Raw genomic sequence first — 18,754 nt, forward strand, 5'->3', positions numbered from 1 at the left:
TTGATGCAAATATTGGAAGTGCTGTGCACCTAGTATGTAATTTGTAAGAGTGCACCATGTACGATTGCCCTCATAGTTAGACAAACCAAACTACACAATGTCATTTGAGTTGTTTTGTCCAAATTACTAAAATTGCCATGGAATTAACAGGTTTTGTCAATAGTGGCATTTACACACAAAGGCACACAAAATTCCCTGGCTTAAGGAGGAAACATTTGACACAAATATAATTAATCATCCTAAAACGCATATAAAGAGTAAGGGGATCATTAGGAGGGCGGTCGGAAAACAACCCCAACCACCATGGAGGCGGAAATCAACCGCCCGCCTGCACCACGGATACACCGGTGGCCACATTAGGATCAACCGCCACTAAAGGCCGACCGCGGCGGTAGCGGGCCAAGCAAAGCCTTCCGACGCGGGCGGTGAGGGCCAAAAACCGACTGCGGTGGTCGGAAAAGCTGCGGAAAAGCAACAACCCACCGCGAGGAAAGCGGACACACCGCACGGGCAATTAAGATAACCCTGAGGGTGTCGCGGTCGGAACGGCTGATACCGACCGCCGCGGTCGCACACAGGAGTGAACGGGAAAAATAGCGGAAGAGCTGCAGCATAGACACCGCAGTGGACGGGACATGAAAAACATGGCGGACGATGCCAAAACACTGCAGTAATGCCAAACAGTGCACAAATAAAATCAGCCATGCCCCCAAATACATGACACACATACAAATAAAACAAATAAAGCAAAAATAATTTAAAAAAACAAGACAACTCCCACAACACACCTGACACCCAAAATTCACTTGGACACACCCGCACAGCTGAGTATAAAGCCACCCCCTTCACTAACCACAATCCTTTGCAACACTCCCGAATAGAAGGCCTTACCCCACATCTAACAGGAGAGGCAAAAGAGCACAGCACACACACACATCCACCACCACCATCACCACCACCTTTCACACCAGCCAAAATAATCCTCCAGCACACAACACACCTCACACCTCAACACCATACCCCTGCAACCACAAACACCTCAACCACCACACACCATGACAACACAAAAAATGCCCAAATTCACCAAGAGTGAGTTGACAGTCATGGTCAATGAGATTGTGAGAGTAGAGCCACAACTGTTTGGTAGCCTGGTCCAACTAACACCATTAGCCATGAGGACACAAATGTGGGAAAGTATAGTCCAAAGGATGAATGCCGTAGGGACCACTCCAAGATCCAAGAAGGAGATCATGAAGCGGTGGCATGATCTCAAGAGGGTTGTCAAGGAGAGGAGGAGTAAGAACCGGACGCTGGCGAACGTGAATGGCATTGACCCTCCCATCCAACCGAAAACATTCACACCATGGGAGGAGAAGGTGCTTCCCATACTGCTTCCTGAGAGTCTCACGGGAGTAGCTGGGGGAGCAGAGGCTGGTAAGTACAAACAAATGCCAAACAACACTCTGAGAAGTACTTCCTTGCAATACCAAAACACCATTACACTGTCCACTCTCACACAACAGGTAGGTAGCCATCTTGTTAGGAGGCCTGTATGGGGGAGGGAGGCCTGCACTACCACTCCCACCATGCCCCCTGTCCCACAGCTGAGCAGGATACAGGCCTCCCCCACCCAGGAGCATTTGTCAGCCACTGCACTCTTTACCCTCACCGAACAGGTAGGTAGCTATCTTGCTTGTGATGTCTGTCTATTGGAGGGAGGCCTGCACTACCACTCCTACCATGCCCCCTGTCCCACAGCTGAGCAGGATACAGGCCTCCCCCACCCAGGAGCATGTGTCAGCCATTGCACTCTACACCCCCACCAAACAGGTAGGTAGCTATCTTGCTTGTGATGTCTGTCTGTTGGAGGGAGGCCTGCACTACCACTCCCACCATGCCCCCTGTCCCACAGCTGAGCAGGATACAGGCCTCCCCACCCAGGAGCATGTGTCAGCCATTGTACTGTTTAACAAACAGACTCACGGGTAGGTAGCCATCTTGTTATGGAGCACTGTTTGGTTTTAGGAGGCCTGTATCACTACTCCCAGCATGTCCCCTGGCCCAAACTCCAGCAGCATGGAGGCCTCGCCCACCCAGGAGCATGTGTCAGCCATTGCTCTCTTCACCCTCACCTAACAGGTAGGTAGCTATCTTAACTCTTCCTGATGTGTGTGTGGGGGAGACCTGCATTCCTAAACGCAGCAACAATTGCATGCACTGCACTAAGATCTAACATGTATGAGTAAATGATGCTCCTCTGCACTATGAAATTACACACAGTGTTGCCATGAATTGTACTACTGGTAAATTCATATTTGTGTAGTGTAAAGACAGTCCTGTATATGCAGCTGGCACAATACTTGCACAGTACACAACACTGACCATTCCCCCATTACTCCACAGGTGATGAAGAACTCACTGCTGAGGACCACACCAATGACCAGCAGAGCCAGTCTCCACCCCCAGCACATGGACTCTCAGATGTGGACTACCAGGACAGTTTGGACGATGAGCTCCAGGCCGGCCCATCTGGTGTGACACACACCCAGAGGTGCCAGGCCCCCATCCTTCCCAACACCACGTCTGCTGCAACAACAGCGCAGCAGACCCCTGCTGTCACGGCCTCTGCCTCCACCACAGCCACCGCCTCCGCCACTACCACTACTACCACCAGTACCACCTGCAGCACCCTCCCTATCTCAGGGGAGGACCAGGCCACAGCAACAACTGTTGAGGGCAGGGAACGAATGCGTGGACCCACAGTGAAGAGGCAAGAGGTCCGTGGCAGCAGAGCAGGTGGGAGGGTCAGGGTCACCACCAGACCTCGGGAGGAGTGGACACCATCCCTGGACCACTTCACCAGAGTAGTGAAGGCATACCAAGAGGTCCAGGGACAAAGTGGCCGGTTGGATGAACTTTTAAGGGAGCTCATCCTGCTGATGAGGTCCATCGACAACCGCCTTGGACAGATGGTGGACCTCATGGGCCAGCAAGTGGCGTTGCAGAGGGACAGGCCTGTGTCCCAACCACCACCTCTGTCCCCTCCTGTTGTGCCACAGGATGACAGTGCACCATCCTCCCATGCGCCAACAGAGAGGAGAGAGTCCCCTCACGCCGCTGGCCATTTAGCAGGCCCCCCCAGCCAAAAAGTTCGAGGGGGCATCCAAAGAAGAGCCTGGGAGTCTCTGGAGGCAAAACACCTGCCACACGCCAGTCAAGGAGCCAGCAGTGATGACAACCCTCTTCCCTACTGCATTGACTGTTTGGACTGTCTTTCACCACATTTCCTTGGCATTGGCACCTGTCTGTTGGACTGGGTCACCACATCCATGTGGACTCTACTCTTGCATCTCATCCAACAGGACTGTCAGCTCACTGCTCCTTCCCCACTGTCATGTAAATATTACCACACAAATCACATGTCCACTGTCAAAATAAAATACCCGACGCAACAGATTTTGTGCAGTATCGTTTTTAGTGCAATATTTACAATGTTGACAAGGTCCATGATGTGTCTAAATGCTGAACAGTTTGTAGTGCATGATTGCTCTGTAGCACCTAGGGAGACAACACAGAACAACAGTCACTGGCCTCATTGTGGCATCACAGGCAGAACACTACACAAAACATACACAAGACACAACAGGCTTACTAGACAATGGGCTGCTGGTGTGAACAAATAGGGTCCACCATACGTCCCCATATGGAACGTCAATGTCACATTTACCACACACAGGTGACTGAACGTGTGCCTGTCGGTTACATCCGCGCATAGCCCTTCACAACAACAGCAACCACACCAGACAATGTACACGTTGTACCTCATCACCCACCTTCAACTGAAGTAGCGGTCGATAAGCTGCTGGCACAGGTCTACTCCTTCCTTCTCTCCACTGTCCTCCTCACTGGACTCAGGTCTCTGAGCAGGTGGTGACCTTGGTTCCTCACCATCGTCCAGGAGCAGGGGGACCCTATTGTGGATGGCCAGGTTGTGCAGCATACAGCATGCCACAACGATCTTGCACACCTTCCCAGGTGAGTATGCCAGTGCCCCTCCGGTCCTGTCAAGGCAGTGGAATCTTGACTTCAGCAGGCCAAAAGTCCGTTTGATTACCCGTCGGGTCCTGCTATGGGCCACATTGTAGCGGATGTCAGCCGGGGTCCTGGGATTCCTGAGGGGGCTCAACAGCCATGGCCTACTGGGATATGCTGAGTCACCTGTGAATGAGAAACACCCATTGCAATATTGCACAGCCAGAGTGCATCAGGTAACACACAGCACGCCATATCAGTAGGCATACTCACCCACAATCCAAGCACGCCCGGGATTCAGATTCTCCATCATCCGTGGCACCATGCTATTCCTCATGATGTACGAATCATGCGCAGAGTCAGGAAACTTCGTACATACATGAGAAATGGTCATGTGCACAAGGCACACCACCTGCACATTGATGGAATGATAATGTTTGCGGTTCCTATAAATGTGCTCCGTTGCCTGTGGATCCACCAGACCTAGATCGGTGCAATCGATGGCACCAACAACATGTGGGATGCGCCCAAGGGGATAGAAGTCCCCCTTCACGGCAGCCAATTCTCCTCCCCTAGGTAAATGAATTTAGCGATTCCGATACAGCATCATGGCAGCAAGAACATACCTCAGCACCACGCTGAACATGGGCTGCAGCATCCCTCCTGGGCTAGCCACGGTCTCCTGTAAGGATCCTGTCGCAAAAATGTGGAGTGCTGCCATCACCTTGCATGTGGGTGTGAATGCCGTAGGATAGTGACGGCGAGGCTGCAGATAAGGCTCCAATAGATCCCGCAGGATCTTCAGTGTTGGTCTAGCCAGGCGGAATTTTCATATTATTGCCTCATTCTCCATGTCCTCCAGCACTGTCAGGTGACGTAGGAGAGTTGGCCTCCTCCTAGTTGAGAAGTTAAATAGAAAATGTCAGTGACAACCATCATGAGATGGCCACAGCACATACCATCAATGATGTCATGGAAAAACAGCGACTGCCTGAGAGATGCATGGCACACCAGGTTACATGGCTGGCCTTTTGTTACACACAGAGGGCACACCTCTCCACTCAAAATACACAAGTGCCACAAACACATTGGAGAATGTGAAGGCTCACATACTGGAGAACAAAATTTACATGTGCAGGCAAGGTGCTGCAACATCCGCCAATGTTTTGGAAATTACCATGTCTGTATCATACCCATCTGTTGTACCTGTCACACCTCAATGCATCATGTAAACTCTGCACACATCCATCAACACAATGATCACAGTATTAGGAAAACGTTCAGTTGTGTGCATGAGCTGTTGTGAATGTACCAGTCTGATACGATACAATGCAGTGACACAAGCCTTGCAAAGGTCATCACTGACCCACAACAAATGGATTTGTACCACATCATGAACACCAGCTCAAGAGTGTCAAGCATCATCAGCCATGAAATGCACAAGTAACATGGCAGGGACCACAGACCGAAGTGTGTCACACTGAACGTGCGTCCACCTGTGGATGGCATGGAAGTAAGGCATTGTGTGTACAATGATGTGCCCTTCACCATGTTGCTGCTGTGTACTGATACAGTGTTCAGGATTGACATAGCCATTAATGGTTATGAAAATAGCGGTACCAACCGCCTGTCCCTGGCAGTGTGACACCAGCACCACCCCCTTCACAAGTGCGGAAGCCATTGGCATATGGACATGTGTACATGGGGGTGGGCATGCTCCGCCAGCGCCAATCGCGGTACCTACTGCCTGTCCCCAGCGGTGTGACACTAGCACCATCCCCTTCACAAGGGCGGAAGCCATTGGCATATGGACATGTGTACATGGCGGTGGGCATGCTCTGCCAGCGCAAATCACGATACCTACTACCTGTCCCCGGCGGTGTGACACCAGCACCACCCCCTCCACAAGTGCGAAAGCCATTGGCATATGGACATGTGTACATGGCAGTGGGCATGCTCCGCCAGCGCCAATCGCGGTACTTACCGCCTGTCCCCGGCGGTGTGACACCAGCACCACCCCCTTCACAAGGGCGGTCATTGGATGCATTTGAATGATGCACCATCGCGATAGCGCACCCCGGGCACCAGCGGTGCATCACCGCCATGGAGCATTGCCTACAGCCAATGGGAGCGATGATCGTGGTGGCATGATGCTGATTTGAAAATTCCGGAAGGTGTGCACCGCCACCGCGGAGGCGGTCATTGGATACATTTGAATGATGCACCATCGCGGTAGCGCACCCCGGGCACCCGCGGTGCATCACTGCCATGGAGCATTGCCTACAGCCAATGGGAGCGATGATCATGGTGGCATGATGCAGATTTGAAAATCGGGGAAGGTGTGCTCCGCCAGCACGTAGGCGGTCATTGGATGATTTTGAAAGAGGCAGACCTGGACAACCAATTGGTGCTGCTTTGCAGCTTACAGACGACCCCAGGGGGCTTTAAGTTTGTCGGAGTGAGCCTCACATTTCCACTGCTCACAGAGCCTGCAGCCTGGGACCCTCTCCTGCTGCTGCCTCCTGAGACTGCTGCCTGGGACCCTCTCTTGCTGCTGCCTCCTGAGACTGATGCCTGAGACCCTCTCCTGCTGCTGCCTCCTGAGCATGCTGCCTGGGACCCTCTCATGCTGCTGCCTCCTGAGACTGCTGCCTGGGACCCTCTCCTGCTGCTGCCTCCTGAGCCTGCTGCCTGGGACCCTCTCCTGCTGCTGCCTCCTGAGCCTGCTGCCTGGGCCCCTCTCCTGCTGCTGCCTCCTGAGACTGCTGCCTGGGACCCTCTCCTACTGCTGCCTCCTGAGCCTGCTGCCTGGGACCCTCTCCTGCTGCTGCCTCCTGAGACTGCTGCCTGGGACCCTCTCCTGCTGCTGCCTCCTGAGACTGCTGCCTGGGACCCCTCACCATTCACTTCCGCCACAGGTGTTCCATGTCCACAGGGATGGCAAGGACAGAGAAGATCCATGCCAGTCCATTCACCAGTGAGGAGCTAGAGGTCCTTGTGGACAAGGTGCTGGCACAGTACCCAAGGCTGTTTGGTGGTCCCAATGTTGTGGTATGTCACCATGAAGGTAGCTGTCGGGCAGGGAGTGTCAGACGTGTAGTTGTGCTGCTGCAGTATATGCCTGAGGGTGTGGGGTTGTGTCAAACACTGACAGACAAGCTGTCTCCAGGGCGAGGGAGTGTGTGTGTCACAATGTCACTTTTTCCCATGCCTGCGCCTGTATGTGTGAGTGGGGAGTGTAACATTGTCAGCCATACAGAGCCACCAAATGTTTGCCATGTAGGTGCCATGACAGTAATTGCTTGTGTGAGTATTTCTGTGTGCCCCTGTTGTCTGACTCAGTGTGACCCAGACAGTCAGAACAGTGGCTGCCCACACAAACGAAAAACACCACCAGACTTACATGTTCCTTGCACCAGTTCCTTCCCACTGAATATTAGATATGCCACATCTGTGCCCTGTGTAATTGCAGACTTCCACATATCTGTCGATGCATATTATGTTGATGCATCTTGCATTTGTGAGATTTTCATGGACCCTCCACGCCCCAATATGTGCATGCAATCACATCTGTGTGGGGCATGCAAAGTGCCCTTGTGAGGGGTCCCCCAGTTTGGGATGGAGGGAGGTTACAATAGGTCCTGAGTCTGGGTCTTGCTACTGTACTGATAGATATTGGTAACTGACATTGTGGAACTGGTCATTAACCCTTCTTTTCTCTCATACATGCAGCTCAAGATAAACCAGCGTAAGGCCGTGTGGAGGGCCATTGCAGCAAAGGTGCGAGCCCTGGGCGTATCCGACCGCCGACGAACACACTGCCACAAGAGATGAGACAATATCATTCGGCTTGCCAAAACCGTGGCTGAGATGACATTGGGGATGCTACCATGCACAGGGCGTTTGGCACGGCGCAGCATGGCTCCAGGGATGGGCCGCATCTTGGCAGTGACTCGTCCAGACCTGGATGCACGTCTGAAGGAGCATCGCCAGCAAGGCAGGGGTGGTGAGTATCTGGGGAGCGTGACTATTGCTTGGAGTGGATGCATATGTACAGGGCCTGTGGCAGCGGTAAGCCATGCGATGTGCGTGTGCTGCTGTGCTGTGCTGTGTCATGTGAGTGGCTGCTGTGATGAGTGCTAGTATCAGGTATTGTGCCACCCTGGCCTTACTGAGCAGATACTCCCTGCTGTACTTTCCCATTGCCAGATGTGTTGGGCTCAACATGGTCATTGAGCGTTGGGATGGTGTGGGTGATCTCTTATGGGGTGAACAGCAGTGTCCACATGCTGATGTGAATTCATGTATGCCAACTTTGTCTGCACCATGATGGTTTGTGCCCCAACATCTGCAACTCATGTGCCCCAGATTACCACATGGTGCTTGCTATGGCCTACGTGGCATTGGGGACTGTGATGTCCTAATAGGTGTGTATGTTGTCCCCTCCTGTTCCCTTAAGGTCTGTTAGAGGTAACAAGTGTTTAGGCATGGGCGGAAAGTCCGTTCCGCTCGCGGATTTTGCAGATTTTCTGTAAATTCGCGATCCTCGAACGCTCGCGAATTTACAGAAAATCCGCAAATTCGCACGCAGCAGATTTTTTTTTCTTGGTGATACAATTTTGCGGCGTGCGGCGTAAGTTCGCAATTGTGAACATGTAGGTGCGGCGGGCAGCAACAATCTCGCACTCGCGAAATTACAAAATTTGCAATTCTGCACAAGAAATCCACTAGCAAGCAGCATAGACCTTCTGAAAATGATGATTTTTATCAGAATAACTCCTCAGGTTGACATTTGCCTGCCCTTTTTTGGATTTGAGGCCTTTTGACTTTCTTTGGATCACTTTTGGATTAGAAATCAACTTTCACAAGTAAGTTTGTTTGGGGCATTACATTTGCTGTTCTGGAGAAAAACGAGTTTTGCTAAACTGAAAGCACTCAGCAGGTGCAAAAGTTCAAATTCATCATTGGTAACCATTCCCTGTAGTGCTTCCTGACTGGGGCCCCTCCAGAGTTCAGTTGCTAGTTGCAACAATTGTATGACCCTGCTCTGACCCTCACGGATCATAGAATAGCTACAAGTAGGACACAAATGTCCTGGAAAAAAAAATGCACTGCAACAGAAAGCAAATTACAGATAAGGAAGCAGGTGCCAGACTGGAATTTTAAAACAGTGACACATTAATAAATCAACCCCAAATTAATTCATGTCAGTTGAAGCAGGGCAGGTGTGCTTGCTTTTTCCCCCCATAATCTACAGTGATGATGATGAACCAGAGGGTGGCATTGATGTACCAGAGGGTGGCATGGGTGAAACAGAGGGTGGCAGTGTTGAAACAGAGGGTGCTGTGAACCTGTGATGATGAACCAGACGTAGAAACAACATAGTCGCGACCGTTGCGTGCGGACAAGTAAGTTCGCAATTGCGAACTGGTACAAAATCCTCGCGAACTGGCAGAAACCCTTGCGAACACTATAAAAACAAAAGAATCCGCAAATTCGCGAGAATTCGCAGATTTTGCGGATTGCGAGTTCGCAAATACGGAAATTCGCGAACGCCAGATTTGCAAAATTCGCCCATGCTTACAAGTGTTGTACCCTCATCATGTCCCAAGGTGTGGCCAGGCTAACTTGTGTGAGTGGTACACTTCATCTACGGGCAGTGTGTAGTGCTGTGTGGCATCAACATGGCTCCCTCATGGCAGATATTCAGCGTTGCAGGCACTGTTGTGGTCTATGTTGTGTGTAGCTGCACAGTGATTGCAGGGGGTGGTGGTTATAATGTAGATGTGGGCCTCTCCTGTAGTGCATTTCCTTGAATTTGTGTGACCAGATGATAACACTTACACAACCCTGTATCTCTCTCTAATGCAGATTCGCAAGAGACCACGGAGGAACATGAGCCCGAACCCAGTGGTTGCGAGAGTAGCACTACAGCTGCAGAGGAGGCCAGTGATACAGAGCCCACCAGCGCATCTGAGGGGGACAGAAGTATGCCGGAGGAATCCGTGGCTGAGACACAGAGTACCACATCGTCTGATGCCAGTGGGGATGCATCCATGCTGGCAGGCACAGGGGATGGGGAGTCTGCATGATCATCTACCTCCCAGCGGCCAGTCCCCAGCCTCCCATCCAATTCCTCTGGGGCTGCCCGTATCCGTGTCTCTAAGAGGGGACGAGTCACATTCACTCCTGGCACCACTGCCCCTGCACCTTTCCCCCCTGCTGCCCTCACTGCAGAGTGTGTAGAGCTCCTACGCCAGCTCTGTGTGGGCCAGACCGCCCCGCTCAATGTCTTCAGTGACCATGACAAGAAATTAGGCCAGGTGGTTGCATACATGGAGGGCATATACTCTGAGGTGGGTGGCTACACCGTACAGTCCAGGTGTTGTCATCCACAGTGATGTCTGCCCTTCAACAGGCACATGCTCCCATTGCAGCTCAGGTGCCTTGGTCCACCCCCCAGTCAGTGGCCACATCAGGTGACAGTGACCACAGTTCACCTGCATCACCAAAAAGATACAGCACAAGGAGCACACAACAGACACAACCCAGGCACTCCATCCCACAGACACCACCCCCACTGAAGAGCAGAGCCACGCCATAATGCACAGACAAGAGCCAGTCAGGGAATATCAAGGCCAGGCGATCAATGAGGCAGACATCAGGCTCACATGCCACAGAGGCATCACCAGCAAAAGACTCTCCTGTCACTGAAACTTCACACAGACCTACCCATGCAGTGTCTGTATCCACTGAGGAGGTGTTGCATATCAGGGGTTATGTTATGTTATAGGGATTTTTATAGCGCACAGCTGCCCCAGCAAAGGGGTGTCCCGGCGCTTTTGAACAGGCAGATAACACACATAACGCCACACAGATTACGGATAGGAGCAAGAAGGGAAAAAATTAAACAGCCTTAGGAAACAAATGAGTTTTAATGGCCCTCCTGAATGCAAGTAAATTGTCAAATGCACGGATATGGGGCGGAAGCGAGTTCCAAAGTTTGGCCGCCATAACCCGGAAGGATCGGCCTCCAACTCTACACAACTTGAACAGAGGCACTACCACCAAATTTTGACAGGCAGATCTCAAGGAGCGAGAGGGAGCATAGGGGATGAGCAGATTCTCAAGAATCTGAGGGGAGGACAACTTGAGGATCTTAAAAGAAAGACACAGAGTTTTAAAATCGATCCTCTGTGCCACAGGCAGCCAATGAAGAGACCGAATGGTTGCACTCGCAGAGCAGAACCTCGGAAGCCCCACCAGTGCTCTGGCCGCCACATTTGGATGCGCTGCATCCGGGCGATTTCCGCCCGGTTTGCCCCTAACAGGAGCGAACTGGCGTAATCGAGCCGAGACAGAATGGTGGCCGGAATGACCAACTGCCTAGTAGCGGCGTCAAAGAACTTCAAGATGGGTCTGAGTCCTCGAAGAATCCCGAAGCAAGTGGCAGCGACTTTTTTGGTATGAGCGCAGAAACTAAGGGCAGAATCTAGCCAGACCCCTAAGTTTTTTACCTCTGATGCCGGGGTAGGCGTAACACCTAGCTCGGGGGGCCACCACTCATCACTCCACCTGTCACGATGTTTGCCAACAACCAGTATCTCAGTCTTCTTGGCATTCCACTGAAGACAGTTGGCTGTCATCCAGTCAGCCATTGCGAAGAGCCCTGCTCTGAACCTGGGAGCCTCAAGGTCTGGCTTCCCACTCAGCACAACCGCCAGCTGCGTATCGTCAGTGTAGGAAACGATGGTCATGTCCCACTGTTTGGTGACCGCAGCCAACGGGTGAACATAAAGGTTGAAGAGTGTGGGACTTAAAGCCGACCCCTGAGGCACACCAAGTTCTAAAGGATAAGATTTGGACTCAAAAGGTGGGGTGGCGACCTGGAATGAACGGTCAGTCAAAAAGGACTGGAACCATTTTAGTGCCAGGCCGCAGATACCAACTTCTCTAAGACGTTGCAGCAGTATCGGATGCGAGACCAGGTCAAGAAGCACCAGTGCCGCTGTATGACCAGAATCGAGCACGGCCCGCAGGTGTTCCGTCATTGAGAGAAGGGCAGTCTCAGTGCTGTGGCCGGCACGAAAACCATTCTGTGAAGGGTATAGAATGTTTGCCCTTTGGAGATGCTCAGACAGGAGGACATTGACGTGGGCCTATGCTACTTTCGCAACCCAAGACCACCGCCTGCTTCCATTTAATCGAAACTGAGCCAGAGGATAGAGACAGGTTAATTAAATGACGCACAGAGGTGGATAGTTCTCTGAATTGCGCCGGTCTGAGGGGATCAGCGGGGATCCCGATTTCACCTTAATAACTAGCCTGTGAAACACCTCCGCTGAGATAGCAGGGAGGGAGGCAAAAGTCTCAGGAGTTTTGATACTTAGCCTAGGAGTCTCAGAAGGAGTATTGGTAAAGGAACAATAGATTGTCTGAAGTTAATTTTTTTAATAGTAATCAATTTTAATGCTTGTATAATGCTGTATTCCATCTTTTATGTATCGGGGGATCCAATGTACAATGCTATAATGTGAAAATGCTTTTAAAACATAATTGTGCTGTCTTTTATGAATTTTTTATTCGAAATAAAGACTAATTGAACTTGAACTTCATTGTCTGAACCTTCTCCAAGAAAAAATCTGCAAGGTCTTCACAGTGAGACACCGAGCAAATTTCCGCTGCGGGAGCTCTTTTAGCAGTCAGATATTTAAGAACTTTAAAGACCAGCTTGGCAGGGTTAGGACTGCTCTTAAGCTCTTTAGCGTAATATGCTGCACGGGCCCTGCATACAGCTCTATGATAACTTTTAACCCTAGAGAGATACAGTATTTTTTCCCTACCTCATACGACTTACGCCAGTGCCTTTCAGCTTGTTTGCAAGTTTTCTTTAAGAGCAGAAGAGAATCATCGTACCATGGACTGGGTTCCAAAGAACGGACTCCGTTCCAGGAGGCAGGAATTAGAGTATCAAGGGCCTCAGTGATTCAATCACAGAAGAGATCATACCCAGCTTCGACATCGATGAACTGAACCGGCAGGTTAACCTCGAGCAGACAATGAAATTCCTCTAGCTTAAGTGTTTTCCAGGGACGCTTTAGGACAACTCTATCTAAAGGTTTAAAAGGCAAATCCTTGATCGTAATATATAGTTTCACCAGGAAGTGGTCGGACCATGCCACTGGGCTTGGCTGCAACACCATTGCCATCGTCAAATTCGTGAAGATAGGATCTAGTATGTGTCCCCCTACATGCGTGGGGTAAGAGACCAACTGGTGGAGCTGAAGTGCCTCCAAATCTGCTAGAGTGTTGCTAATAGTAGAATTCTGACAGAGATCAAAGTGAAGATTGAGGTCTCCAATAACACAGAAATTCGCAGAGCCCATTGCAAGCGAGCCGACTATTTCTAAAGGCAGTGTCATTGCCTGGAGGGCGATAGATCAGCAGTCCAACCAATGTAAAGTGGTGGCTGATTGTTATGCGGAAATACGCACTTTCACAGCCAGTCACATTCTGGACCTTCCAAGTACACGGGTAACAAGACTTAACAATCGCGGCGATCCCCCCCCCCTCTAGACTTACGATTGTGGGTATAAATAGAGTAATCAGGAGGCAGAGCAAGATTAACTATCGCCGTATCATCGTCCTGTAACCAAGTTTCCGTCAGAAAAAATATGTCCGGAGACTCATCCGTAATAAGATCATAGATCTCCGAATGGTGCTTGGGCAGTGACCTAACATTAATGTTCCAGATAATAAGGTCTTTTGAAGTGGAAGGAATGGTGTGGGAAGCTAAGGTCAGGGGCGAGGTAATGCATTCAATACAAGATGCAATAGGAGCCGGCTTAATAAGAGAGAAGTTCTGACAGGCACAATAAAAAGGACCGGAGAGCTGATCTATGGAGTCCAGAGCACAGTATGAAAGCGTGTGCCGGACACTCAGCAGTTCCTCCCTAGAGTACATACCTCCATTAGGCAGCGAAGAGACGGAGTCCTCTCTAGCGCTAGGCGCCTCCTTAGCGCGGACGGGCGCAGACGGGCTGGACTCTGGCTCGACTCCGGAGCAAATACGGCGCGCCCGCTGCGCGTCACCGCTGTGCGTCACCGCTGCGCGTCTCCATGGGATGATTAAGTAGGGAGCTCGTGTGCCCAGGTGAGCACTAGAGTGCTAAATCAAATGGCCGCAAACGTCCCCAGCTACACCCAAAATGGCCGACGAACTTCAAGAACAGGTAGTGGCCCGCCCAACAGCGGTGGAAATGACCAAATTATAGTGCAGGTGAGCGCTATAGTGCAGAATCAAAAACGGGGGCAAATAAATCAGTTACAAAGTAAATACAAAAAACGGGAATAGTAAGTTAAAAAAGCACGAACGCCTTAAAAGCGATACTAGCAGCAGCGCTGTGGGCTTCAGAGCAGTGTCATGTAGATAAGCCTTATCCAAGCTATACCTAAGAAGAGCACAGGGACACATCCACCCACCACATCTACCCCAATTCTGAGTCTATTTAAGCAGGTGGAGGAGGGCAATGTAGAGACCACCCCTGCCAAGAAGTCAAAGGAGGGCACTGTAGGGGGAACACCTGGCAAAAAGGCAAAGGAGGGCACTGTAGACACCACCCCTGCCAAGAAGTCAAAGGAGGGCACTGCAGGGGGAACACCAGGCAAAAAGGCAAAGAAGGGCACTGTAGACACCACCCCTGGCACAAAGCCAAAGGAGGGCACTGTAGGGGTAACACCTGGAAAAAAGGCAAAGGAGGGCATTGTAGACACCACCCCTGCCAAGAAGTCAAAGGAGGGTACTGTAGGGGGAACACCTGGCAAAAAAGCAAAGGAGGGCACTGTAGACACCACCCCTGGAACAAAGCCGCAAAGCAGGGCACTGTTGGGGGTACACCAGGCAAAGAGGGGAAGTAGGTCCTGAGGCGTAGCCAGACCAAGCGTTCCGCAGGATCCAGCACATCACCAGAGGTAGTGCCAGTGTCTACACCTGGTGTGGGATAGTTGGTGTGTGTGCCTGTTGGCTCATCAACACTTCCCATCAACCCCAAGACAGGGAAGCCAATTCATATTCTCCAAAAGTGGAAGGGTACCCCTCCAACCTCTCCCACCCACACTGTGTCAGAAGTCTGCATGACTCCACCTCCACGTGCCACTATGCCACCTGGTCCACACAGCCCTCCAGCTTGCCAAGCCACTGTTAGCCCCACATCACCTGGGGCTCTGTCACCCCAGTTAAGTGGGCCTGCTGTCACCGACACACAGCCAGGTCCAAGTCTGCATGACTTCCAGGAGTGAGTTGACATCCCCCTCATGCACCTGTGCCTCATACAGGTGTGCTAGTCCTGACCATTGTATACAAGCTTGGACACTGGCCCTGTTGCTCTGCTGTGTTGTGCTCTCACCTGTGCCTTGGACACTAGCCCTGTTGCTCTACTGTGTTGGCCTCTCCCCTGCCATGGACACTGGCCCTGTTGCTCTGCTGTGTCATGCTCTCACCTGCGCCTTGGACACTGGCCCTGTTGCTCTGCTGCGCTGTAATCTCCCCTGCCATGGACACTGGCTCTGTTGCTCTGCTGTATTGGCCACTCCCCTGCCATGGACACTGGCCCTGTTGCTCTGCTGTGTTGGCCTCTCCCCTGCCTTGGACACTGGCCCTGTTGCTCTGCTGTGTCGTGCTCTCACCGAGGAACAGCGTTTACAACGCAACTTTTACCACGCAGTACCTTTACCACGCAACTTTTACAACGCAAGTCGTTACAACAACTTGTGCTGGGGGTGCTGTAGGATAGGGAATAGTTTAATTTACTATCCAAAACCTTCCCTACTATCCACGGGGCCTGGAGTTGGAATAGTAAATTAAACTATTCACCATCCAGCACCCCTCAACGCAAGTCGTTGTAACGACTTGCGTTGTAAAACCTGCGTGGTAAAGGCATGCGTTGTAAAAGCATGCGTAGTAATGACATACATCCATCTCACCTGTGCCTTGGACACTGGCCCTGTTGCTCTGCTGTGCTGTACTCTCCCATGCCATGGACACTGGCCCTGTTGCTCTGCTGTGCTTTACTCTCCCCTGCCATGGGCACTGGCCCTGTTGCTCTGCTGTGTTGGCCTCTCCCCTGCCATGTACACTGGCCCTGTTGTTCTGCTGTGTTTGCCTCTCCCCTGCCTTGGACACTGGCCCTGTTGCTCTGCTGTGCTGGCCTCTCCGCTGCTTTGGACACTGGCCCTGTTGCTCTGCTGTGCTGTACTCTCCCCTGCCATGGACACTGGCCCTGTTGCTCTGCTGTGATGTATTCTCCCCTGCCATGGACACTGACCCTGTTGCTCTGCTGTGCTGTACTCTCCCCTGCCATGGACACTGGCCCTGTTGCTCTGCTGTGCTGTACTCTCCCATGCCGTGGACACTGGCCCTGTTGCTCTGATGTGTTGGCCTCTCCCCTGCCATGGACACTGGCCCTGTTGCTCTGCTGGGATGGCCTCTCCCCTGCCTTGGACTCTGGCCCTGTTGCTCTGCTGTGGCGTGCTCTCACCTGTGCCTTGGACACTGGCCCTGTTGCTCTGCTGTGCTGTACTCTCCCCTGCCATGGACACTGGCCCTGTTGCTCTGCTGTGTTGGCCTCTCCTCTGCCATGGACACTGGCCCTGTTGCTCTGCTGTGTTGGCCTCTCCCCTGCCTTGGACAATGGCCCTGTTGCTCTGCTGTGTCGTGCTCTCACCTGTGCCTTGGACACTGGCCCTGTTGCTCTGCTGTGCTGTACTCTCCTCTGCCATGGACACTGGCCCTGTTGCTCTGCTGTGCTATACTCTCCCCTGCCATGAACACTGGCCCTGTTGCTCTGCTGTGTTGGCCTCTCCCCTGCCATGGACACTGGCCCTGTTGCTCTGCTGAGTTGGCCTCTCCCCTGCCTTGGACACTGGCCCTGTTGCTCTGCTGTGTTGTACTCTCCCCTGCCATGGACACTGGCCCTGCTGCTCTGCCGTGCTGTATTCTCCCCTGCCATGGACACTGGCCCTGTTGCTCTGCTGTGCTGTACTCTCCCCTGCCATGGACACTGGCCCTTTTGCTCTGCTTTGTTGGCCTCTCCCCTGCCTTGGACACTGGCCCTGTTGCTCTGCTCTGGTGTGCTCTCACCTGTGCCTTGAAAACTGGCCCTGTTGCTCTGCTGTGCTGTACTCTCCCCTGCCATGGACACTGGCCCTGTTGCTCTGCTGTGCTGTACTGTCCCCTGCCATGGACACTGGCCCTGCTCCTCTGCTGTGTTGTGCTCTTACCTGTGCCTTGGACACTGGCCTTCCTGTTTGCGAGTCACCAGTGCATGGTATATAGCATTTTAGCATCATTTTGAGCCTTGTTGTTGTCTACTATTGTTGTACGGCTGCATCTGTGCAATATGTGAATAAATACAGTTACTGCTGGTGTGTTTTGTCGGTGTCCTTGCTGATTGAAGTTCTGTTTCTGTTCGCATTTGATTGCCTGTGCACCATGCCTCATGTATCACTTCAGCATTGCAAGCCTCTTTGCAGCCGTAATCATTTTGGCAGGGGTGACAGGGTCTTCAGTTCATTCTGAGCCTGCAAATTGTGTGATCTGTGATGGCTATTTTACCTGGCATGCAGTCATCTTGTTTGTGAGTTGCAGTTGTTGCCTACACTGTTCACTTGTCTGCTTGGGGGACACTGCCAGCACAGGGTGTGATGCTGTGCAAATGTAACGAAGCAGGCTGGGATATGTCATGAAGTATGTGTGTGGATTGCTTTCTGTGTGCCCAGCCTTGTACGCGTATGATCATCTTGTGTTGGGCATTGGTCCTGGTGCCATGGCCTACATGACATGCGTGGTGTTGGGTGTAGCAGAGGTGTGTAGTGTGAAGGGTGTCAGAGTCTAGTGGATGTGTGTGTGCCCCTGTATTGTGTGAGACACACATATAGTTGTACGCCTGTTGTTTGTTTTATCTTGCCCTGGGTAGGGGATTGTATGCACTTGTGTGAGCTGTTTGTTGTGCACTGTGCTGTGTGTTGGTGTGTCCATGGTGTTGTGTGTGACTCCTACTTGTTGTGTTTGTCAGTTTGGAGTGTACAAAGTGTGTGAGTTGCACATCAGTGTTATGTTTGATTGATCCCGCGTCTTGTAAATAATTACTGAGGAAAAGATATTCGTAATATATCCAAAACTCTGTCCTACTAAGCCCAAAAATTTGAGCACTCACCCTTAAGTTTTTTTATGTGAAAGTTGAAAGTAAATTTGAATGTTTCATGGACGAAAGTTTGCCTACTATGGCTAAATCATTATACTTAAATACTTCGTTATGGCATTCTACAAATTAGATCCAACACATCAAAATGGGCCTGCAACAAGGGCTCTTCAGGGAATGGTTTGTTAGAAACTTGCGAACTGTGTGACATTGGCACCAGTGAGGACAAGGCTCATGTTCTATTCGTATGTCCGGCATATTTACAGATTAGGAAAAAATGGATAAGACCTATCTGTCGCCTTTTAGGCTTCAGACATATTAAGGAAGCGGAAAGAGTGTTTCTAGGTGACACATCACATACTAATGTCTTTAGCGTAAGCCACTTTCTTCTTGCAGTGGCAATAGTCCGGAAAAGGCTAGGCTTAAAACTGTAGCTGTAATAGCAGGCCGAGAAAGGATAAGTCACTAAATTAAATATATCAAATTAGATTAAGTGTAGTGAGGTGGGTTGCCATCGAAGTACT

At 51.3% G+C, this 18,754-nt stretch overlaps 1 protein-coding gene across 1 annotated transcript in view; it reads left to right on the forward strand.

Annotated features, from left to right (window-relative positions):
• The first annotated feature begins 1,250 nt into the window (after positions 1–1,250).
• The window catches only part of LOC147725326 (uncharacterized), a 36,942-nt gene continuing 19,438 nt past the window's right edge, over positions 1,251–18,754 (forward strand). Inside the window, exons 1-2 of the mRNA XM_086964435.1 lie at positions 1,251–1,434; positions 2,404–3,396. Coding sequence (XP_086820561.1) covers positions 1,251–1,434; positions 2,404–3,396 — 1,177 coding nt within the window. The remainder of the gene's footprint in view (positions 1,435–2,403; positions 3,397–18,754) is intronic.

The sequence above is a fragment of the Lissotriton vulgaris genome, chromosome 3_2 (genome assembly GCF_964263255.1).
Source record: "Lissotriton vulgaris chromosome 3_2, aLisVul1.2, whole genome shotgun sequence".
Lineage (NCBI taxonomy): Eukaryota > Metazoa > Chordata > Amphibia > Caudata > Salamandridae > Lissotriton > Lissotriton vulgaris.